The sequence below is a fragment of the Carex rostrata genome, chromosome 22 (assembly GCF_964058835.1).
Source record: "Carex rostrata chromosome 22, lpCarRost1.2, whole genome shotgun sequence".
NCBI classification, from domain to species: Eukaryota; Viridiplantae; Streptophyta; class Magnoliopsida; order Poales; family Cyperaceae; genus Carex; species Carex rostrata.
The window spans coordinates 3,034,437-3,057,335 of NC_135939.1; the positions used below are offsets into that span (position 1 = coordinate 3,034,437).

The 22,899-nt window shown below is 33.6% G+C and overlaps 2 protein-coding genes across 2 annotated transcripts; one reads left to right on the forward strand and one right to left on the reverse strand.

Annotated features, from left to right (window-relative positions):
* Positions 1 to 6,235: 6,235 nt before the first annotated feature.
* LOC144573739 (fasciclin-like arabinogalactan protein 19) lies at positions 6,236 to 7,060 on the forward strand. Its single transcript, XM_078323489.1, has one exon. It carries the CDS (start codon positions 6,236 to 6,238, stop codon positions 7,037 to 7,039), a length of 804 nt encoding a protein of 267 aa, XP_078179615.1. The 3' UTR covers positions 7,040 to 7,060.
* Positions 7,061 to 12,752: 5,692 nt separating this feature from the next.
* LOC144574336 (putative helicase MAGATAMA 3) lies at positions 12,753 to 19,742 on the reverse strand. Its single transcript, XM_078324280.1, has 20 exons — positions 19,538 to 19,742; positions 19,318 to 19,450; positions 19,099 to 19,235; positions 18,083 to 18,292; positions 17,687 to 17,875; positions 17,210 to 17,245; positions 16,841 to 16,926; positions 16,695 to 16,745; positions 16,461 to 16,569; positions 15,907 to 16,012; positions 15,725 to 15,822; positions 15,473 to 15,562; positions 15,287 to 15,379; positions 15,147 to 15,200; positions 14,949 to 15,007; positions 14,771 to 14,855; positions 14,166 to 14,528; positions 13,940 to 14,062; positions 13,446 to 13,532; positions 12,753 to 13,216 (listed from the first exon to the last, which is right to left on the reverse strand). The coding sequence occupies exons 1-20, from the start codon at positions 19,658 to 19,660 to the stop codon at positions 12,983 to 12,985; spliced, it is 2,466 nt and encodes an 821-aa protein (XP_078180406.1). The 5' UTR covers positions 19,661 to 19,742; the 3' UTR covers positions 12,753 to 12,982.
* Positions 19,743 to 22,899: the final 3,157 nt, after the last annotated feature.

The window sequence follows — 22,899 nt, forward strand, 5'->3', positions numbered from 1 at the left end:
TTACATCTATGCTACCCTGATACTTCTGGAGTTCTGGATAGTGATCATACCCATGTCTGACACGTATTCGACGTCGGCACTCCTCTGACACGGCCACAATACGTACAGGCGTGTCCCTACCCTATTGATACAGTCTCCGATATCGAGTTGAAACGTGCTGACACAGCTCGAAAAGGACGATACAGTTGGGACACGGCCGGATACGTGCATGTGGACCGGAGCAATTTTTTTTCTACTGGAAGCGTAATTCGAACTTGGGACCTCCTATTTGAGAGTCAAAATCATTAACCACTGCACTAGAGCATCATATATGACAAGTTCCAGTAAATATAGTATTTAACTTAGATGAAGTCTTTATTTTTCATACAAATTTTGATTTAATTTATAATTATCTAAATACAATATATAAATTAATAAAAAATAATATATGTAATAGAAGTATCGTATCCTAAATTTTTTAAAATTGTTGTATTGTCGTATACGTATCGTATCCAATATGATACCCGTACCCGTATCCATACAACATAGGTTTACATGCATAAATTTTATTTTTTTTTAGTTATTTTAGTATCAGATCAAGCGGTCAAGAATGTCAAAAAATAAATTCATTAAAATTAACTTAAAAGCACTCACATTTGACAGCTTGACTTGATATTAAACAAATTTGAAAAATTATAAATTTTGCATGTAAACTCACAACTAATGAAATAGATAAGCTTGAACAATTTAGATTCACTATTTGAAGTAGATTCATATTTTGAAATTGATATTATATAGAATTGAATGACACTGATGTTATACCTATAATCTTTATGAATATATACATTTATAATGAGTATTGCTAGTATGACATACTTATTTATTTAGAATATATGATTTCTAATCTGATGTGGTTTAATAGAAATTTTAAAATTAATTTTACAAATGTAAAAATTTAGAAATTTTAAAAGCTTTCATTTATAAAAAAAATAATTAACAGTTATTTAAAAATGTATTTCAATCGTTGAAATGAAAATGCTCCAATCTTTGAAAAAAAAACACTATAATTGTTTGGTATTCCTTTGACATGCTGTCATCCCCGATTCATATTGCATAGCTACTCAGGTAAATGTTATTTATTTAGGAAGAAACAAATTTGGGTGGCGGACTGGATGGTTCATATCATTTTCTATTAACATGCAGAGGCGGCACAAAAGGTGGCAAATTCATCTTCTTCTTCGCTTTCCCGTTGGAATAATTGAGAAGATTGTAATCGTGTTAAATAAATAAATAATTTCTTCCGTTCTTTCAGGCTTTCAGCTCACAGAAAGCATGTTAACTATATTGCAACTGAAGCACGTGTGTTTTTATTCACAATTTCCATTTTCTCGTCTTCTCTTGACCGGTCTCTGATGTTCTTACTTTTTATATATTTTTTAATTTTGGATAAATATGTTTTTAGCTTACTGGTCAAAGTAGAATTCTGTAGGAGAAATGCTTTACTGGTCAGAAAAGAACATCAAAAATTGAAGGAACAAGCTTGCGCAAGTGTGGGCCCTATTTTATATTTATCTTTAGCTCAAAATAAGGCTTTTGTTCCTTCATTTCAATTTGCATTAAATTTTCTGGCCCAAAAAGGCTATGATCCATCTAAGTCTAAACAACACATTGAATTATTGGACCAAAGAATCCGCCATTGTACCAGAATGTCAAGATCATGATAAGATAAAAGTTGTAAATTCTCTATAGAAACCTTTTCTCTCTGTTTTTATTTTTATTTTTATTTTTTCTTCCCTCAAATTCCAGAGGTGTAGGTTACTATCTACAATAAGTTACATAAAACTTAACAAGGTTGCAAAACAATCCTGAAAAAGGGGAAAAAAAAATTAATGGCTTCATATATATATCAAAGATTTAAATAGTGTTATCGCAGCACTATGTCCATATTGCGCCGCCATAACGCACTATAGCACATAACGCTATAATTTTTATGGTAAGTTTATAGATCATGATTATTTTTTAAATTGAATAAACTTCATGTTTTTTTAAAGTGATTAAAATAGATTTAAGTTTATATCATGCTTTTTTAAATGACCAAATATTATAAAATGTCATATTATATTATTAGATTGACTTCACGGAGAAGACACTTAATACATTAGGGATTGTTAGACAGTCCTCTAATGAGTGGGAATTAAAATTTAATCTTTGTTAAGGAAGATATGATCGATGAGATGGTAGGATTAAGAATGAAAACTTAATATGAATGAAGTATATGTTTGTTATGTAAAAAATGCAATTATGAAAGCTAAATAACGTTACAACTTGGTTTATATATATGATTATGTTAATTTTGATTAAGTTAATAAAACCAACATTTACTGCATTAAATAAATTTTATTAAAAATGTAGCAACAAAAATTTAAGAGTGAGAAGCAATTTATAAACTGAATAAGCAAGACACAAAATAGATTAAGTGTATGCTGTAAGTTTGCGATTCAAATTTGAACCGTAAAATAATTGGAATCACACAGTTACCAGAAATCAAAACAACCACATCTCAACCAACAGTGGTACTTGTTGACTTGCTCTATGTGCATATTATTTGAGTTTGTTCAGTAACATGACCAAGACAAAACATGTCTGTATCCAATTCAAGAACGAATCTCATACTTCAGCAATTTTCACAATTAACTGAGAAATCTGGACCAAAAAGAAATCGGATTTATTTGTTGTGGATTTTAAAAAGAAACATTGACAAATCAATCTCTGGCCACAAATAGTTCAAAAAGAAACTAACATAATAAAAAAAATTATGAAAGCAATTCACAGATTGTCAAAAAGAAAAAAGAAAATCACCAGTATCAAGTAATTCGAAGCAGGAATTAGAATAACTATGAAAGCAATATGAAAGAAATTAGAATAACTATTAAAGGCCCTCATTAATTTCCAGAAATTCAGAAGTTTAACTATTTCTACAAAATCAAACTATAATTCTGATTGAGTTAAACACTGGATAGTATCAGAATTAGAATAGTTCACACAATAATAAATTAGAATGGTTCATAGACTGCTACTGTACAAGTTGGCTGGTCCTCAACCAACAAGAGTTCTTCTTGAGGTCCTCTACCAGAAGCCAAAGGATGCTATAAGGAGCTCACCTTTACGAGGGTATAATTGTCCAAAGGAGGCCTAAAAAAGCATCACCAAACAGGTACTTAGTGCTTTAAATCAGTGGTTACCAAGCAAGCGAAGAAATAACTAAGGTGGATGTTATTATTATATTTTTTTTAAATTCAAGCTTAATTACTTTTTTTTGCATTTATTATTGCCTATAAAAGTAATTGCCTAGGCTTGCAGGGAAGAGATCACTTTATCCTAGAAAAAAATGAATTTTACAAAATTATAAACAGTAAAATAAAAAAGTTGAAAAACAGGCATTCAGAAAAATTAATATCCAGCCTTTCGGTTGCTCAAGCTAATGTAATCTTAAATTGAGATTAGAAGAAAATGCTACCTTGAGTGGAACATGCATCAAACTGTTTTAAATACACAATGAATAGGCTCATAAAAAAATATATAAAAGAAGCCAGAGAAAGCGAAACAGAAAAAGAGAGTTTATTTCACGTTCGAATCAACATGACAATAATACCATTGAAATTACAATAACAGTTGAGAGAACTAAAATATCATTACCTGAACACCCCACACCGCCCCCAAACTAATAATCTAATATGATCTACCATGGATTTGGTGTGACCCAAACTGATGGCATGAGATTGGACGGATCGTTCGGATGATAATTTTTTAAGCTTTTATCTTCAAAGTTGAACACCCCAGAATCATGACATGCTTGACCTTGAGAATTAGTGAAAAAAAAGTTTGAAACATGATCATCGTGATGGTCATCAGTAAAATAGATACGATTGCCTATGCGACTAGGGCACAAAGATGCCGGTACCGACAGTGAGGTGCTATACCCTAAAAAGAGCGATTGATCATGTAAGCTCTCTAATTCAGACCAGTGATAGTTGATTTCTGAGGTCCCTTCACAATTAGTAACAGCAACAGTAACAGTAACAGATGATGAATTGCTCTCAACAAACTCCATGACCTCAAATCTGAAAGTTTGATTAATTTTGGTCTTTGTCGAGTCAATACGGGGTTAATTATCATATGATTGGTGGGCCCCCCAGCGGTTTTTGTTCTTTTATCGTCGTATATAAACCCTCAACACTTGCAAAAGGCCTCCAGCAGAAGCAACCAAATACCTTCTAGAATACGGGCAGTGTTGCACTTGGGAAATCAGAATTTTGGTCTCAGCATTTGGATCTTTCCCGCAATAAGAAACCAATGATCCGTCCTTGGTAACCGCATAGAATTTCTCCTGATAAAGCACAACATCTTGGATTTCTCTGATACAACCCTTAGTTTTTGTCCATTTGTCACCTCCGATTTTGCAAAACCACAAACAATTCATAATAATTGCCATTACTATGCACTCGTTTCGGTGGGATGTGGGATCCAATGAAATAATTGCTTTCGTGATAGAACAGAATGAGCCTTCCAAGGAAGGAAGTTGAATCTGACATCTAGTTAATGGATTTAAAAGAGAAACCTCTTTGCCCCGAAAGCCAGACATCACTAACCAGCCCCAATTGGACCCACAGATCCATTTATTCACGGCTTCCGGGAGATATATCCTTCGATCCACCAATTCATCCCTCGAGCAAGCATACCTGCGCGAATCTGAATCTGGTTTGCATGACAGGAGAAGTATAGGAACCCCAATAGGTCAAGGATAGCAAAGAGATAATGGGATACCTTTGGGAAGCCGAGATAGGTTATCGAAATAAAGCGAGCGCCAAAATTTACAAACAGCCCCGAAATGTGCAAGATCCCGGTGGCTTAATCTCTCTGCTATTTCTTCCAAAACACCACTAGGAAGCTTGCTCCAGTAACCCATGAACAACGGCCGGATCGAGAAGTTGCGTCTCGGTGAGTTCGACTCGCGTCGAGGAAAGGTGTGGGCGTGTGGCCAGTAGTAGGGGTGATTAATGAGCGAGCATGAGCGAGTTAGGGTATGCTCATGCTCGCTCATTAAGTAAATGAGCGAGTTGTTAATGAGCGAGTTTAAATGAGCGGATAAATGAGCGAGTTGTAAATGAGCGAGTTTTTAATGAGCGAGTTATGAGCGGCTCACGAGTTATGACTTATGACTCATAACATAATTATATAATGTGCTCACGCATAACAAAATTTGTTAAAAGTCATCATAACAAAATCCAACAAATTGTCATAATTCATTTAAATGAGCGAGTTGTTATGACTATTACTTGTTTTGGACTTTAGGCGGAGGTTTTGATTCTGTCGATTTACAAAAAAAAATGAATATGAAACTATGAATATTAGTATATTACACATAATTAAATGTTACATTATGCTCACTATATTACACAAGATTAAATATGAAACTATGCTCACTATCTATCAATCTTAATGAGGCAAGCTTGATGTTACACATAATTACATAGGATTAAATGTGGCAGGGATTAGATGTGGCAAATTCTTAATGAGCGAGTTATGAGCGAGTTGGGACATGCTCATGTTCGCTCATTAAGTAAATGAGCGAGTTGTTAATGAGCGAGTTTAAATGAGCGGATAAATGAGCGAGTTTAAATGAGCGGATAAATGAGCGAGTTTAAATGAGCGGATAAATGAGCGAGTTTAGGCGAGCTTTTAATGAGCGAGTTATGAGCGGCTCACGAGTTATGAGCGATTTACTCACCCCTAGCCAGTAGGAGAGGAGAAGAAGAGATGAGCCGGATGCGAAGACGACGACGAGACCGTCAGTCCGTGAGGGTTGGGTATGAAGATTTATTTTGGGCCGACCAATTTTGGGCTGATTTGGGTGATGTAGGCCTCGTAGGATTTCTTCGTCTTATGTATGCACCAACCAATTAGCATTTAGCAAAAATGTTTTTTTTTTTTTTTAAATAGTAGGTGTAATTAAGTTTGCCTGAGGACTTTTCTTCAAATATAAAAAAGGGTGTATAGGTATAAAGAAAGAGTTCTGACTTCTGAAAGAAAAAAAATCATTTCCCGCCGAATAGTAACTCTTCAGTGGCAAACCCGCAAATAACCATAAACCCGTGACCCCCTCCCTCTATTGACTGTTGTTTCTGTTATAAAACCCTCTCTTCTCTTACCCCCACCACATTCCAAGAAAATAGGACTAGAGAGAGAACAATCGGCCATGGCAAAGGAGAAACAGAGCCTTCTTTTCCTTCTCCCATTCCTCCTCCTCCTTACTCTCCCCTCCCCTTCCCTCTCCATTTTAGAAACCTCTCTCAATGCCGCTATCACATCCCTTCGATCCAATGGCTACACACTCTTTGGCAACGCTATCCTCACCTCAGATCTCTACACCGACCTTCTTTCAAACGACTCTGCTTCCTTCACCCTCTTCGCACCGACTGATCCATCCCTCTTCACACTTGATATATCAACCCGTGCTGATTTGTATGTCAGCTCGCTACGCCACCACGTGGCAATTGGTCGGCTGCAGTCACTGACCCCTCCATTTCCCGATGCATTGCCTTCTCTGCTACCTGATCACCCCGTTTCCTTATCTATGATCAATGGATCTGGCATTGTCACAGCGAATGGGGTTGTGATTATAGCGCCTCGTATATTTGATGGCCCGGATTTGACAGTGCACGGTTTAGCTGGGATGCTTCCCTTCAGCTTTGCATATCCACCTTCGATTGCTCCAACCGTGAGCTCTGCACCTTCCATTTCTCGTAAACCCAGCTCTCTGCCATCAGATCGAGTGGTTGAGGCACCAATGGCACAGATGGATCAGATATCGCTACCTCCTGAGATGGCAAGATTGTCTCTTGATGAAATTTCACCTAGTCCGATGGTGCTGAGAAATGGAGAGGAGTGGTGGTGCTTGACTGGAGAGGTTGAAGAAGCAGGTTGTTTTAAAGTCAGCTCTGATCTAGGCCTTGCCAATGCTAGCCCTCCTGCTATGACGGGGATTGAGGGAGGAATTTGAATTCTTGTGTTTTATGAGGGTACAAATGTAAAAATGCCTTTCAAGCCTTGTGGCTTTCTTTTTTCTTTCGAATTTGATATTTCTTTTATTGTTTTTAGTGTTGTAAATGAACACAGATTTTGGAGGGACCAAATTGCTAAAGTGAAAGGTTTGAATTGATTCGCCATAAAATTTGTCTTCTAATGTGAAAGGTTATAACTTCTTACGCAATTAAGACATTTAATCCCATAGTCAGAATAAGGACTTGATTTATCAGAAGTCCTAAAATTTTAAATTTGATACAATGAAAAACTTAACAATATAACACTTTAATTTTTATTCAAATTATTTAGGTTAGATGGATCTAACATTTTCTTACATCAATCCACTGTTTGTGCATAACACAATTTGAAATGGATAAAGTACTATAGTTTAGGAAACGAATTAGCAGATAATAATAATAATAATAGAGAAGGGTTCAAATGCCTCCATGTTTTTGTGCCTCCATCATGCTTCCATCTCTCTCCATCATTTTCAAAGTTCAAACAGTCGATCCGAACCGCTCAACCTAACCTCCATACTAAAATATGTTTGGAGACCAAATTTTATATTTTTAGGAATTTTTTTTACTATTTTTTTAGATAGGTACAAAAATACTGTTTTTAGATGGTTCGGATTTACTGATTTTGTACCTATCTAAAAAAATAGTAAATTTTTTTTTAAAAATATAAAATTTGATCTCCAAACATATTTTAGTATGGAGGTTAGGTTGAGCGGTTCGAATCGACTGTTTGAACTTTAAAAATGATAGAGAGAGATGAAGGCATGATGGAGGCACAAAAACATGGAGGCATTTGAATCCTCCTCATAATAATAATACTACTTTTAGGCTCTCTTCGGTGATATGAGATGAAAGGGAATGAGAATAAGATTTGAAAATTGTTGAACTAATTTTTGTTAGAAATATATTTTGAAAACACAAAATTTATTTAAATAAATACTTATTTTTAATATTAACGATTTTACATTTTATGAATTATGGAGCTATTTTCTTTGATTCATTGATGCACAATTAAATTAAATGACATTCATTCTATTAATTGTCACTAATAGAAATGGTAAAACATTCTTTTCTCTGTTTGCCATGAATAGCTATTTATTCCGTTGATTAGTTGTCTTTGACCTATATGTGTTGAGGTATAATAAATAGCTATTTGAACGTTATTTTCTTTAATATATAGAAACAGTAATAGAGAATGAATGGGTATTTTCATAAATTCACAGATTTAATTGTGTATATGTTATTTGTCTATAAATGACACACAATATTTGAAGAGCAAGTTATCCAATAATTCATCAAATAATTCACATTCTTTGGCTCTTCTCTTAGCTCTATAATTCATAAAACTCAATTTTTGTTCTCCCACAAACAAATATTTTCTTTATAGAAAACATATTATTCTGCTATCATTGTTGAAAGAAGCTACATCAACCTCTACCACGATTGTGCCCACAGATAGAGGAATACCGGCGTAACTTGGGGCAAGCTTAACCGATTATTCCTGCGCTTAGGACGAGAAGCTGCCTTAGGTTCGCATTTTGTAGCTCTGGGTAATAAAGTTTTAATTATATTCTTGATTATATTTTTAATATAATTGTTATTTATTTCATTGATCAAAATTCAAATTTAAAATTAGTTGGTTAGTTCATATTTTTCTAACAATTTTTACTGTTCACGTGAGAGAAAAAAAATTCAATCCGAATGAATTTTTTTTCCCACATGAACAGTAATTTTGTTACAGCAGCCAAACAGGCCCTTAATTTCACATATTAGGTACATTACACTCAACATTCAATAAGATCTTTAATAGTCATGAGCATTAGTGTACATGTATCAGCTCCAATCAATCAAAATTCTCATTCACAATAAATGTATTTTTCTATAATCACGAGAGTATCTGTATCGTTTAGGTTCTTGATTCATGGTTACAACATTTTTAATCTGTAATTATTAAACTGCAAAATATATATCGAATTCAATTTTTTTAGTTTTGTATGTAAACGCATCACTTATAAAGTACATCGGTTTGAACAATTTGAATTCGTCATTTGAAGTCTATTCAATAAATTTTGAAAGAGAAAATTTCTAGAGTGCCGAACTTTTAAAATAACCAATTTCTCCATTAAAATAACATAATATCCAATATACCCATAAAAACTAGTAGTGTGTTATACCCATAAAATGACAATTTCAGGGTTTTTTTTCAAGGGTGGGCTCATGGAACAAGTCATTTTATTGTCCTTGCAAAAAAAAAAAAAATCTAGTAGTGTGTTATACCTAGCATTAGGTAGTTCTTCCTAATGGATCTTTAACAAATTGACTTGTCCCGGTTATAATTTGAAATCTCTCTGTGTCCAGACTGTCCGGCTCATATATTTAAATTGAATTTCTTTTGAACTTAAATAAAAAAAAAAAAAGTTGAGTGTTCATGTCTGATCTTATAAAAACCTTACATCAACAAATCATGTTTTATTTTTTAGGTTGATTAGCCTAATCATATGAAGATTCTAATTTTTTTTTTTATATGTTGATATTTTTTGCAGTTGTTCAATTTGAAGCTCGCTGATATAAATCCTTTATGTGGTTGAACATGAGTTAATTTTTTTTGTGACTGGGTCCTAGTATTTACTGTCAGAATTCCTTTGGATATTAAAACATATTGTGTATGTACTTGATAAAATGGTACATCATGATTTAGTGATATACTGCTAAGTCTTTTTGCTTTTGCTATTTGAGAATGGATCGATGGTTTTATAAAGCTGTAAATTATGATAGTTCGTTTTTTTTTTTCCAAAAAAAGGTTCTGAAATACCATCATGAAATAGGTTACAATAAAATTAGCAAAATCACATGGTAAACAAACACATGGTTTTCCTTGTGGTTTTGGAGAATTTTATCGTGGGAGATCAGAGTGTTGAATGGAGAGAAAGATGCCATGCACATTTTCAAATGAATGGATAAAAATTTATCACCTTAAAATGGATAAGAATTTGAAAATCTATTTTGTTAAAAAGTATTACAGTTTAATGAACGAGTTAACAGATAATAATAGTATTAATACTTTTAGTTTCACATATTAGGTACATTACACTCAACACTCAACATTCAACATTCAACAAGCTCTTTTTCGGCTATCGGGTTGAGTATTAATGTACATGCCTCAGCCCCTATCAATTAAAATTCTCGTACACAGTAAATGTATTTTTCCAGAATCAAGAGAAGTATATTATGTATCGTTTAGGTTCTCGATTCATCATGGTTACAACATTTTAAATCTGTAATTATTTAACTACAAAATAAATATTATCGAATTCAATTTTTTTAGCAGTCAGTTTTTCATTATTATTTTAAAAAAAATATATGACATATTGTAACTATTAATAATATATAGATATTAAGTTATAGAAAAAAAATTAAACTAATAAGATACTACATGATTTTACGACGAAATATTATTGAAGTTGTATATAAACAAAATTTTGAAGAAGAATAATACAATGGTTGGTTCAAATTTAATTATAATTTATTATCAAATTTCATATCTAAAACATATTTGTTGAGATAGTCAATATTCAATCTAATTAATTAAATTTTAAATATGAGTAGTTTTTTCAAACAAAAACAGTTGGATTTGTCAGATTAAATTACGCACTAGGAATATCAAATTTTACTCATTTCACTTTTTGCAACAAATGATGAAATATCACATTCTTTTAGTGTTGTGGCCGTCAGTTAGGCATGATAAAACAACATTATCAATGAATTAAGTATTAGCATTTTAGTAAATAATGATTAAAAAAACACTCATATTTGGTTTCAAAAAAAAAAAAAACACTCATATTTGGTCTACAATTCATGTGATGTTTGAGGAAATTGAGATTTTTAGAACATGTGGTCTTTCAATTTGTCATAGTATTTATCAGTGTTTTCTCCATATACATATCTCAAACAAAAATCCTCTGTAAAGGAAATTGAGCTTCTTTGTTTTTGCATATTTTTCTTCATGATTTTCCTAATGCCTTGTATTATGTAAATTTTTTTTTCCTAACGTCTCTTTGGGAAATTGAATTGACCTATTCTAATCGTCCTCTAAAGGAAACCGATGCACTCGCGCAATTTATAATTTGAAATCTCTCTTATATAGATATTTAAATTGAATTTCTTCTGAGCTAAAAATATGAAAAGTTGGTGTTCATATATGAGCATATAAACCTGACATATACAAATCTTGCGGATGTCAAGAAATGCAAGTAGGATAATATCACCACTGATGGCCCACCTGTCATACCAGTACTGGACCTTACTCCCTAGTCATGAACAGACATTATGGAGAGTGGCAATTTTTAAAGAATTGAAATGCAGAAGTGTAATAAATCTGATATTGGGTGTTTTTGTACTACGGACATTGAACTTGGTTCTTGCGAAGAGGGTTTTCGTATACAAGTATTGGACTCTGCTATATGTCTGATATCTCTTGATATCGTGCAATTGTTTTTTTCCATGAATGCCTGCGGTTGGATTTTCATCTGTGACATACAAATTCGTGCACTACAACCAAATTAATTTTTAAGATAAAGATATGAAGCAAGGCTCACACATTTAAATATTTATAAAGGACTTCATATCAGATTTTCAAATCTATAATCTCGCATAGAGATAAAATATTGCTTTTAGCTAAAGCAGGAAAGCCAGACATTCAAACTATGGATATCAAATATGAATGGAGGATCAATCATATAAAAAAAATGTATGTTGTGAATGATGATTATTGTTACAATACTCATTATATTTTACTTCAAATTATATAGAAAATAAGACACAAGTACAAAAAATAAAAATAAAAATTGATTCTCAAGTAAAGGTGCATATAGGGGTATTCATCGGTTCGGTTCAGGTGAAGCTTAAACAAAATTAGCAAATCAAAGTTTTGTTCAGTTTTCAAAAATAAAAATGAACCGAACTAATTAAATTGATCAACCAATTAAGAACCGAATCTAACAAACTGAAGTATTAATTTCCAACAAAAAGACTCATTTTTTGTTCACAAATCTGTACTAAAGTAAAAGAAAAGAAAAGAAATCAACTCTTGAAGAATCACATCTATTATGATGTGAAAAAAGAGGAAAAAGACTAGAATAAAATTTTGATCTTGAATAGGGCACAAAAAACAGATCAATGGAGATTTACCAAAGAGATTTAAAATTCAGTCGGCGTGAGAAGTCAAGAAACACACTCGTAGAAGTAAGATTCTCTATTAATCCTTCTATTTTCTTTTTGCATATTTTATTGCTTTTGTTTATTATTTCTTTCTTTATTTGAAATCGGGTCTCCAGACAGCTTATATAGATATTCAAATTGAATTCCTTCCAAGCTTAAAAAAAAAAGAGTTGATTAGACTTAACAGGAACAAATTATGTTTTATTTTAAGTTGATTAGCCTCTATTCTTGTGTCATCCAAACATAGCCCAAAAGAATGCCTATTACAAAAACGAGAATAGTTAAAATGCCTTCACTTTTTACACCTCTACCCTGTTTTAAGTCTGGCTCCACTTAAAAGATTCAATAGTACGGCATACAATTCAAATTAAAAAATCAAATCAAATCGTTAGATGTGATTGATATCATCTTCTTATTTAATCCAACCTGTGGCATTTTTTTAGGTAGACATCAAGAGACTTGTAGAAATCTACATGCAATGATTTATGTAAATTTTTTGTTTTTTTTTTTCATTTTTTTAGTGCCCACCAAACAAGTATAAATAGTGATGTTGATTACAACCCACGATTTCATTTTGCCATTTAAGTTTTAGATGTTACTATAATTAAACTTGTAAAATATATAGGAATGACAAAGACGTGAACTCTTAAAAAAATACATCAACTTAATTTTCATGGCAGGCAACCTCAGTCATCACCATAGCCATCGGCAGCATCAACATCCATGTCATCATCACCAAAAGGCACTTCCTCCTCCGCATTGTTGTCCCCATTTTCAACATTCATTGGCTGAACCTTCTCCATTGGATCATTCCCTCCCTCCATTGCTTGAGCCTTTATTTGCTCCATCTCATGCAACTTCTTTACTCTCATTTCATCCAATTTATCATCGCCAAAGAATGCAGCATATGGTTTTGACACCTGAACAATTCTTATCCCATTACACAGCATGCAAAGAATTCAAATGCATACATTATGGGAGGATGCACACTTATTATAAGGAAAGGTGTAGAAAATTGAAATCAGATTTTGGATGCTCATGTGAAAAAAAAAAATGGTCTTCACACCAGAAAAGCAAAGGCACAGATTGAATGAAGTAAAATATGAATTATGTATAAGCAGAAACAGATAAGAAAAAAGAAAACCGGACCTCAAAAAGATTGTTACGCTCTTCTGCACTCTTTACAAGGTTGCTCCAGTGCTTGTCTTGCTTCAATGTTTTTGCTGACCCCACCACCTGTAATAAACTCAAATCATTCAAAATTAGTGTTCAATATAAGACTGAAAAAATCTTGACTTAGCAAGTCAGGTTTAGATCATAATTACTTGCCCCACTAAAAAACTTCCGTTCTGGCGTTTTGCTAAAATAGAAGTTAGAATGAATCAGAAGAGCATATTTGACAGTCAATTGCTGACAGGTTGGAATGAATCTGACAACCTTTAGAACTATGTACAAAGGTTAACAGTTAAGGTGAGGTCCAGGTCAGCATTGCTTAACCTGCTGCAGGTTGGGTTGAACCTAACCTTCATTTTCTTTAATAAGGAAATGAAACCAACCCAAAATGAACGTAAACCATTGCCGCTCTTAGTGGAATCCCACAAACACACAAAATGCACAGTGAGAGGGAGGGAGGGAGTATTTACAAGAACAGAGGATCGAGCTCTGGTGATGCCGACATTCATACGCCTGAAATCAGAAACAAAACCAATTCCTTTCCCTTCATTAGCTCTGACACACGAAAATAACACCACATCTTTTTCTCTTCCCTATATAAAGAGAAAGAAATAGAATAAATCATCTCCCGTCATTCTTTTTTTATACGCCTAGCACATTCTTGCCATAAGTCATAACTAAATTGCTTCTACATACCTGGAATCCATCAACAGTGTTGATATCTACCACTTGATCAACATGCTCTCCAAATGTTGCTCTGAACTGGTCACGCAAAATATTGACCTGGTCATGGTATGGTGCAATCACAGCAACATGAGGACCAGACTTGAGTTCAGGATAACGAGTTGCCAGTTGGTGATACAATGTGGTGATGAATTCAGCCTCCTGTTCATTAATCCAGGACCCACTCCCTGACAGTTGCAACTCCTCACCTTCTACTAAGTCAAAAAAACAAAATGGCCCAAAGCATTGGTAAGTGTGCCAGGGGCGTTTACGGTTTACTGATTCACCATCTTGTAAGAATCCGCCATAGAATTCCTTGGATGGGAATAGACTTATCTGTTTAGAAACAATCAAAGCACTTTGTTATGTCGTATCAACATGGATATACAATTGGTCTATAAACAAGATTGTTTAAAAACAAGACAGCATAGACCAGGCCTGCAACAATTGTCCGACAAGTTTAAAAACTTATCTGCAACTGACCCCCTCAGAATCAGGCCAACCATACATGGATTGGATATATTGGGTTCATAACACGCCCCCTAATTTCACAAGTAATTTTAAAACTTAAATCTCACCTCAGGGTGCATGCGGTACTGAATGTTAAGCATCTGCACCGGAAAGCCAGCCTCTTGAAATCTTTTAAATAAACTCCTTCCATACCTAAAGCAAACAATATTCCATCTGATAAGTAAATGATATTAATACAAATACAACCCACTGATGTATGATGAGAATTATGTGAATTAAACTAACCCGAGTTTCTCAGCAATTGGGGAAATGACAGTCGCTGGTAACTGGACAGGATCACCAACCTATCAAAGGGAACAAATTATTCAAAAGATGTTAGATCAAGCATTGTAAAAGTAATTAATAAGTACTAAATGATCCTTCTTTCCTAGGATGGTCTATCTTTATTTAAGATCACTTAACCAATATTTTTCTAAGACGTACTAGAAAAACTTGTCGGCAGCCATGGGCCAACGGAACTAAAATCGCAGGCTCAACCTGTTTTATAAAAACGTATGCACAAATGTTAGTTTAATAAAATTATGTTAGTTTCGCTATTGAATAAATACAAAAGCTACACTTACAGCTTGTGCGGCTTCATCAATGATAACAACATCAAAAGGACGGGTCATCTTGCTAAAAGCTGATGAACCACTGAAACTCAGAGTTGAAAATACCTGTGCATTTTTTTTGAACTTTAAGACTAGATTCTCAATATTTGCATTTAAAACTCTTGAAATTATTAGAATTCTTGAAAATGATGAACATACAATGGCAGCCTCGTCCAGAATTGAGGCACGGATTCTATCACGGTCAGAACCAGCTCTATTAGCACCAGACGTAGCAAGTTTCCTTTGTACCTGGAGGGTGTATAATTTTTAATTGAATTTTAAAAGTGATCATAAAAACAAGGCAAACGCTGGAAAATTTATTGATTAATACCAAGGATGAACATTTGTTGGTATATACTATATACCAATTGTCAGTAACCCTATTTTTGTCAGGACGGGTAAGGGGCTTACAAGGTAATCCATCGACACAGCTTGGACAGAGTGATGGGCCTTCAGACCAATACGCACAATTTTAGGATTGTAAACATTATCATTTTCATCATGGATTCCTGAAAACATTTTTGCAATATTATGTTAATAAATCAAGCAATCACCATAAAGAATAATTGCTATAAAGATACACATAACAACACCTGATTGAAGAACACGCAGAACTATCTCATCAAGGGCAGAATTGGAAGGTGCACAAACTAATACATGCGCTCGGTACTTCCTATTTGAGTTGACAACCTCTGGTTTCTAATCAGGAAAGGAACAATGAGAGAGAGAGGTGTTAGAGTGCTGGGTAAATTCATGTGCACCGTAGGAAATGTCATATAACAAATAAACCTGTAAAATAAGAACGATAATGCCCCTAGGAGATGCAAACAATATTCCATATCTGCTTCTTCCCTATTTACTAGTCAAGCTGCCCCAAATTAATCCCTTGAACAGCATCAATCTTTAAGTAAATTATATATAACAGAAAAAGAGGGACAACTTGGGTATATTTATCAAATTAGGAAAGGAAGTCTGTGTGACATTTTTTGTATAACATCAACTGTGTTTTAGAGAGCATTTCAGATATTGCTTGTTTTGCAAGGGTATGCTGATATTCACTTTTGATGCTATGATGGGGGGCATGAAAGAAACATCTAAAAATTAAAATCATATAATGTGCAGTTAAAGTAATGGAGAAATCGAGTACCAGTTCATTTCCAGTCGGATAGAAACCATCATCACCATCAATTGGTAAGATCATATCTCTTGGATTAGTTCCAAGTAACCAAGGGGATGCCTTTAGCCAATTAGTAAGCCTAAATTTTTTAAACATTAGCTAACATGGAGGGTAAATGCTTTTTAAAACCAACAATTATGCCAACATCTAGAAACAATCCATAAAACGTGTAGAACAGAAGTGGAAGAACAGTTCACAACTTACTTGTCCTCAAATTCCAGCCCAGTCACTTGTGTCCGAGCAGAATAACCTCCTCTGCACGAGAAAGGACAAAAAATTGAAAATGTCGACTTTGACTAGTTTCTTTAAAAAACACAAGCACAAATGTTGATCAAAGAAAAATATGTTACTTTGTTTGCAATCTAGAAGGTACTGAATGAAGAACGGCACTAAGAAGTCCAAGGATTGTCTGTGTTTTTCCTGTTCCTGGTGGACCCTACACCAGACCAGGTTAGATGCTAAACCAGTCAAAATCAAGAGGGTAAAAATGTGTGCTCTTTTTCCATGGAATTAAAAAAAATACTAACCATCGGTGTGACCTATTGCAAATGACATTACTAAGTAGAATACAAGTATTGTAGATTGACTTGGCATCTTTTAATAAAGGATTATAACTAGTTCTCCTAGACTGAGTTCCTCCCCTGACTTTTTTGTTTTCGAGAAAAATATCAAATGGTACATTAGGAGTAGAAAACATAAGAAGTTACAATTAAACAAACCTGAATCAGAACAAATGACCTTCGGGAAAGACCAGCCTGCTTGAAGAAATTTTAACTGTTAGCTACTGTAGGAAAAACAAAAGAGCAAGTTACACAGATGGTGTCAGAGGGATGATATATTTCCATTTAATAACCAAAGCTTAAAAAAGTTTCCCTTTGTGTTCCAAAACATTTCAGTATATACCAGTTTGGTCCGACTGTTATCTTTCAAAAAAAAAAAAAGAAAAGAAAGGCTAGTCCTGTATAACTTGATTTTACAATAAACAAATATCGACAAAGTGACTTGTTCTATATAAGCCTAATGAGAATCTCCATCATTTTATGAATTGAATTATTGAACAGAAAAATGTCTGTAATTAGAATGTTGAGGACTCAGACCACAACTTATAACTTCAGGGTCTATAATGTAAAATAAGTGATACTCTCCAATAACACCCTTAATAAAATACATAAAAAATAATAAGAAAGAAAGGTCACATGAATGGCATCTAACTGGGATTCATTGAGATTTGTTTGGAGGTAATCCATGAGTGGAGCTGGTACATTCCATTCACGACCTTCAATTTTATTTCTTTCAGTCGCTGAGAGAATTAAATTTTTGAAGGGAAGCTGCGGCAGTGAGTACATTGCCACATATTCACGCATAATGGTCGATAGGCTACAGATCTGTTAAAATGGATGTGTTAAAAGGCCACGTTAAACATGAAGTATTACCTCTTTATTAACCAACTTCTGCTTGGTTATGTTTTTTAACTTTCATCAATTATGTCTGCCCTTAAAACTAAACAAAAGCACTAAATAGTAACAAAAAAATTGAAAGTGAAAAAATATTCATAGTCATTTATAATTTCAGAGAATGGAAACTATGCATACTTTGAGAATCCAGAGGAATCCTGCCGTCGTACTCGTGGCTGGTTGAAAAATATAAGAAATCTGAAGCAACCGGTGACTGTGCTCGGGCACAGCTGTTTCAAGGTTTTTTACCTCACCTGCTAGAAATGTACGAATTGCTACTGTGCCTTGGCCGCCACGGTTCTCCACCAATGCAAATGCATAAGCATTCGGTTTTACCCCCTCATCAAACTGCAAAATTTTGACAAACAAAATTCCCCTTGCTGTTACACAACTTGATGATGTCTCGATATAATAGATGTTAAACAGTCTTTATATTAAGGTTGCAACATGTCATATTTGGTTAAGTTAGCAAACCATTCCTTTATTTCAAAGTAAATCAGAACCTGGAATGGCTTAAAATCAGATAAGGTACCTCTCCCTGGTGCTAGCAAGATGGATATAAAGATACCTAGACGAGGATGAAAGAGAGTTTAATGATGCCTTGATAGAAGCCCCCCACTACACCAAAGTCGTGTCAAACATAAACCAATATCTCCCTCGTTCCAAAATTTCCAAAACGTCCCTCCCAATTTTAATCGAGCAAATATCATATTCAGTTAATGGAATTTGTTGGGTCAACAGATGGGTCTGCATTGTCGATTTTGGTTGGTTTTGGATAGCGTGATGTTTTTTTTGTTTTCTTTTGCATTCCCATGTGATTTTTAGATAAAAATTTGGGTCCAATAGGGAGATTCACTTTTGTTTTAGCAATAACATTGTTCAAGTTCAACCCAAACATGGCCCATTGATCGAAGGATCCAGCTATTAGCAGGTTGGCTCAACCTATCAGGTGCACTCAGAAATTGCCAGCACTACTCTACTGAGATCAAATTATTGTGTGAATTCATTTAAATTTCGTAGATTGTGTCATGATTCTAGGTACTAAACTAAACCATTGAATAAATCTATGAAAAACGCCAAGGATAAAACTATCATTGTCGACATACAGCCTAGAAAAGTAAATATGCATGAATGAAAAATCACTGTGCACATACCTTTTGAGAGGAGAGAAGTAAGAGATCATTTTCTGACACCTTATCGCGAAAGTTATCGTGCACGGCCATAGATACCTTGTGAAATCCTTCTGATTCAACACATGATATGATACCACCGTTATGCCAACCCGTCTCATCTATTAGAAACAAGGGGAAAAAAAATTGCATCACTACATGGCAGATTTCTCGAATCAGATAAATAACTGATCGAGTACATACCTTCTTTGTCTCTGCCTTGTACAATCTGAGCCTTGATTTCCTCAAAAAGGAGGGGCTCAAAGACCTTGATGTACTCATTGAAATTCGCATATGTGTTCTTCACAGCCTTCAAACCCTCCGGCTGTTTCCTGTTCTGCTCTTGCAATGCACAAATCAGACAAAAATTAAAACAATTAAGAAAAAAGGAAGAAGAAAAAGAGAAGTTTTGAGAAAAAAGAACCTTGGAATCGGAGAGAAGACGGAGGTAGTCCCAGCCGAGAACGACCTTGTGGAAACGAGCGAGCGATGAACTGGTCCCGATCTCTGCGCCGCCGGAGGAGGTTCCCGCCTTCTCTATTGCCATTATTTTCACCACCGCTCTCTCTTTATTCAGCGCAAGGCGGGGTTTTGGGTTTATTGCTTCGGCGATTCGACCAAGACAAATTGTGATGAGTGCGTATCCTCTGAGATATCTCAACTTTTGCGTGACCGACGTGTCCGGTGCCTATTTGGGGGTGAATTATGTGTGCTTTGAGATTCTTGCAGAACGTATTTAAACGGTTAGGATTTTCCATAAAGTCACGCAAAGTTTGAGATATCTCGGAGGATACGAATTCAATTGTGATGCCGCCTCTCCTTTACAACTGCGTATCCTCTGCATTAACTCAAAAGGGAATTAACCGTTTGATTTTCAACAGAGCCAATTCGCCACCTGCCTATACTATTAGGGGTCTTTCAATATTAGTACAGATCTGGTCTACACGAATTTTTAAACAGATTGAACGGTTGAGATTGATTAACTCACATTTTGAGTTAATGCAGAGGATACGGATTCGTTTATGGGTTTGGATGAAATATTTGAATGAGATATATATATTAAAGAGAGGGTTTATATATCGGGTAAGACTGAGGTGCTATGCGTTATACAGAGACCTACGGTACTATAATTCAATATTTGAGTTTTTAAAATTCAAATAGTCGATCCAAACTGTTCATCTTGTTCTCCATATTAATATGTGTTTGGAGATTAAATTTTATATTTTTTGAAAAAAAATTTACTATATTTTATATAGGTAGAAAATCAAATATCTGAATGGTGCGGAATTTTTTAAATCAACTGATTTTCTACTTATCTAAAAAATTAGTAAAAAATTTTCAAAAAAATATAAAATTTGATCTCCAAACACATATTAATATGGAGAACAAGATGAACAGTTCGGATCGATCGTTTGAATTTTGAAAACTCAAAAATTAAGCTATAGTATTGTAGGTCTCTATGCAACCCATAGCATCTTAGCCTTACCCTTATAGTAAGGAATCTTTTGAATATTTTTTTGAGTTATTTGGTGAATGTCATGCAACTCCAATGAGTCCGAAAGACAAAGCACACAGTTGTAACCCGCTATGTCACACGTCAAATCAAACTAAGTAACTACCTTACCCTCAGATCAGAAAGGTGAAAAGAGCGTCAAACGCGAAATTGAATCAGAATTTCATGTCGCACGGTTGATCGGAAGTGAAGGAGACGCGAGAGAAGAGTTCAATCCATGCGACTTTTGGACTCCCAAATCGCGTCAGGAAATCCCACCCAAAACGAAGGTATTTGACAAGAATTTATTGTTCGCTAGTGAGAAGACACATCTACCCTCTTTGTTTCTTTCTTCCTTCGTCAGTTGTACAGAGGTGAAATTGATCTCTTTTCTTTATACCAAGAGCTCCGATGAGGTATTGTTGCTTTCTCGGAACTTCTATTGTTCTTTAGTATATTTTTTTTTCTTCAATTTAACATTCATTTTTTCTTCTTCTATGCAACCCTAACAATGATAATTTCTGTAAATTCAATGAATATGATGGGTGGTTATTCTTCTAACTTGTAAATGACTCCCGATTAGAAAATTTCAAATCAAAATCATCTCTATTCATCTCTTTTCTAATGAAATGAACTCATTTGAGTGCTGCATTGTTTCCGATCATAGTGTTATTTTGACGGCGTTTCGAGGTATACATTATAGATTATACAATAGTCGCGTGATAAGATCAGTCAGCGTTCAAGATGTAATTAGCTTACTCAAAAAAAAAGAAAAAAGAAAGATGTAATTACTATATAGTGGATGGTTATTAAATTATTACCAGTGTTTTAAAAATAGTAGGAGGTTTTGCTAAAAAAAGAAGAGAAAATTGTAATGCTGAGGTAAGTCCTTTTATAGAAATAAATTGATTTTTTTAACCCAAAATATTTCTGTCTTGCATTATTTTTACAATTGATTATTTTTACAAGTATCTATTCTCTCATATTAAGATTGTAGATGTACTGATTCGTCAATAACTGTGATTAAAAAATAAAATTTCAAATTAAATATCATCAATCTAGTCAAATAATATGTTTTTTTTTACTCTATGTATCTTTTTGATGTTTTCTTACTCTATGTATCTTTTTGATGTTTTTTTACGTGTAGAACTCTAAATTTATCTAGATACATACTCGCCACATGCAAAATTGAATATCTTTGTGATTAATCTTTATTTTCATTCAATATTTAAATATCATTTAAGGAGTTGTTGGATTGATTGATAATTGATTGTTCATGTCTTCATTTGTTTTATTTTTTTATATCGTTTAAGGAATGTTATTTGCCATTTTATATGATACTAATATCATATCCGTGCATTGCAATGGAGACATATTATAAGAAACAAATATATCAATAAAAAATAATAATTACTAAAAATCAAGATACATGTTAATAAAAAATTTATATGATTTTGTATTTTTAATTAACTTTAATCGTGATATCTGATAACAATTTGATGATGTGATGATTCTTTATTTTTAAGTATCAATGATATCAAATAATAGCTCGATTCAAATCTAATATCAAATATCATACAAACAATTCAATATCGACATATAATATGATATCAAAAAACATAAATAAAAAGTGTTATCGTGTGTATGTATATGATATATATATATACACACACATATTATAAGAGAAATATATATTCACACACACGTTCCAATTTATATTCTTCTTTGTTTCCAATTTATATTATTCTTCTTTTTTGTTTCCAATTTAGAATATACACACACACACATTGATATATTATATATTGAAAATATATTCTAAATTTTTCACACCAATATGTATAGAAACAAAGAAAGAGAAATACGTAAATAAAAAAAAATTGATTTTCATTGTGATCCATATAGAAACGAATAAGTAAGAAAACAAAGAAATAAGAAAATAGAAGGTGAAGTCTTCTCAATTGAAGAAGAGATATATGAAAACAAAGAAATAAGGAAACGGATAAATATATCGCTAAATTTCATAATTTGTTCAATTTTAATTGTAACGTATCGTGTGACAGCACATGTAGTGAGTGTGTTTTTAACTAAATTTAGATTTCTACACATAAAACAGATGCATTTAATAAAAAGAAGACAAATTATGTAATTGGAGGGCTGATATCAAATCCGAAGTTTCATCTTTCAATTGTAGCCATTGGCGGATCATACACCCAACGTGCTTAATAATAGAATGGAGATATATTTATAAAAAAAATATGTCAAAAATATCAAAAGAACATATATGTCATTTAAGG

Excerpts from the sequence above, each read along its gene's own strand:
- LOC144573739 (XM_078323489.1), top strand. The coding sequence starts at position 6,236 with ATGGCAAAGGAGAAACAGAGCCTTCTTTTCCTTCTCCCATTCCTCCTC.
- LOC144574336 (XM_078324280.1), bottom strand. The coding sequence starts at position 19,660 with ATGGCAATAGAGAAGGCGGGAACCTCCTCCGGCGGCGCAGAGATCGGG. Across the intron at positions 16,746-16,840 it reads CCTTCTAGATTGCAAACAAA|AGGAGGTTATTCTGCTCGGA; the intron begins GTAACATATTTT and ends TTTCTCGTGCAG. Across the intron at positions 14,063-14,165 it reads ACACTGTTGATGGATTCCAG|GGAAGAGAAAAAGATGTGGT; the intron begins GTATGTAGAAGC and ends CTCTTTATATAG.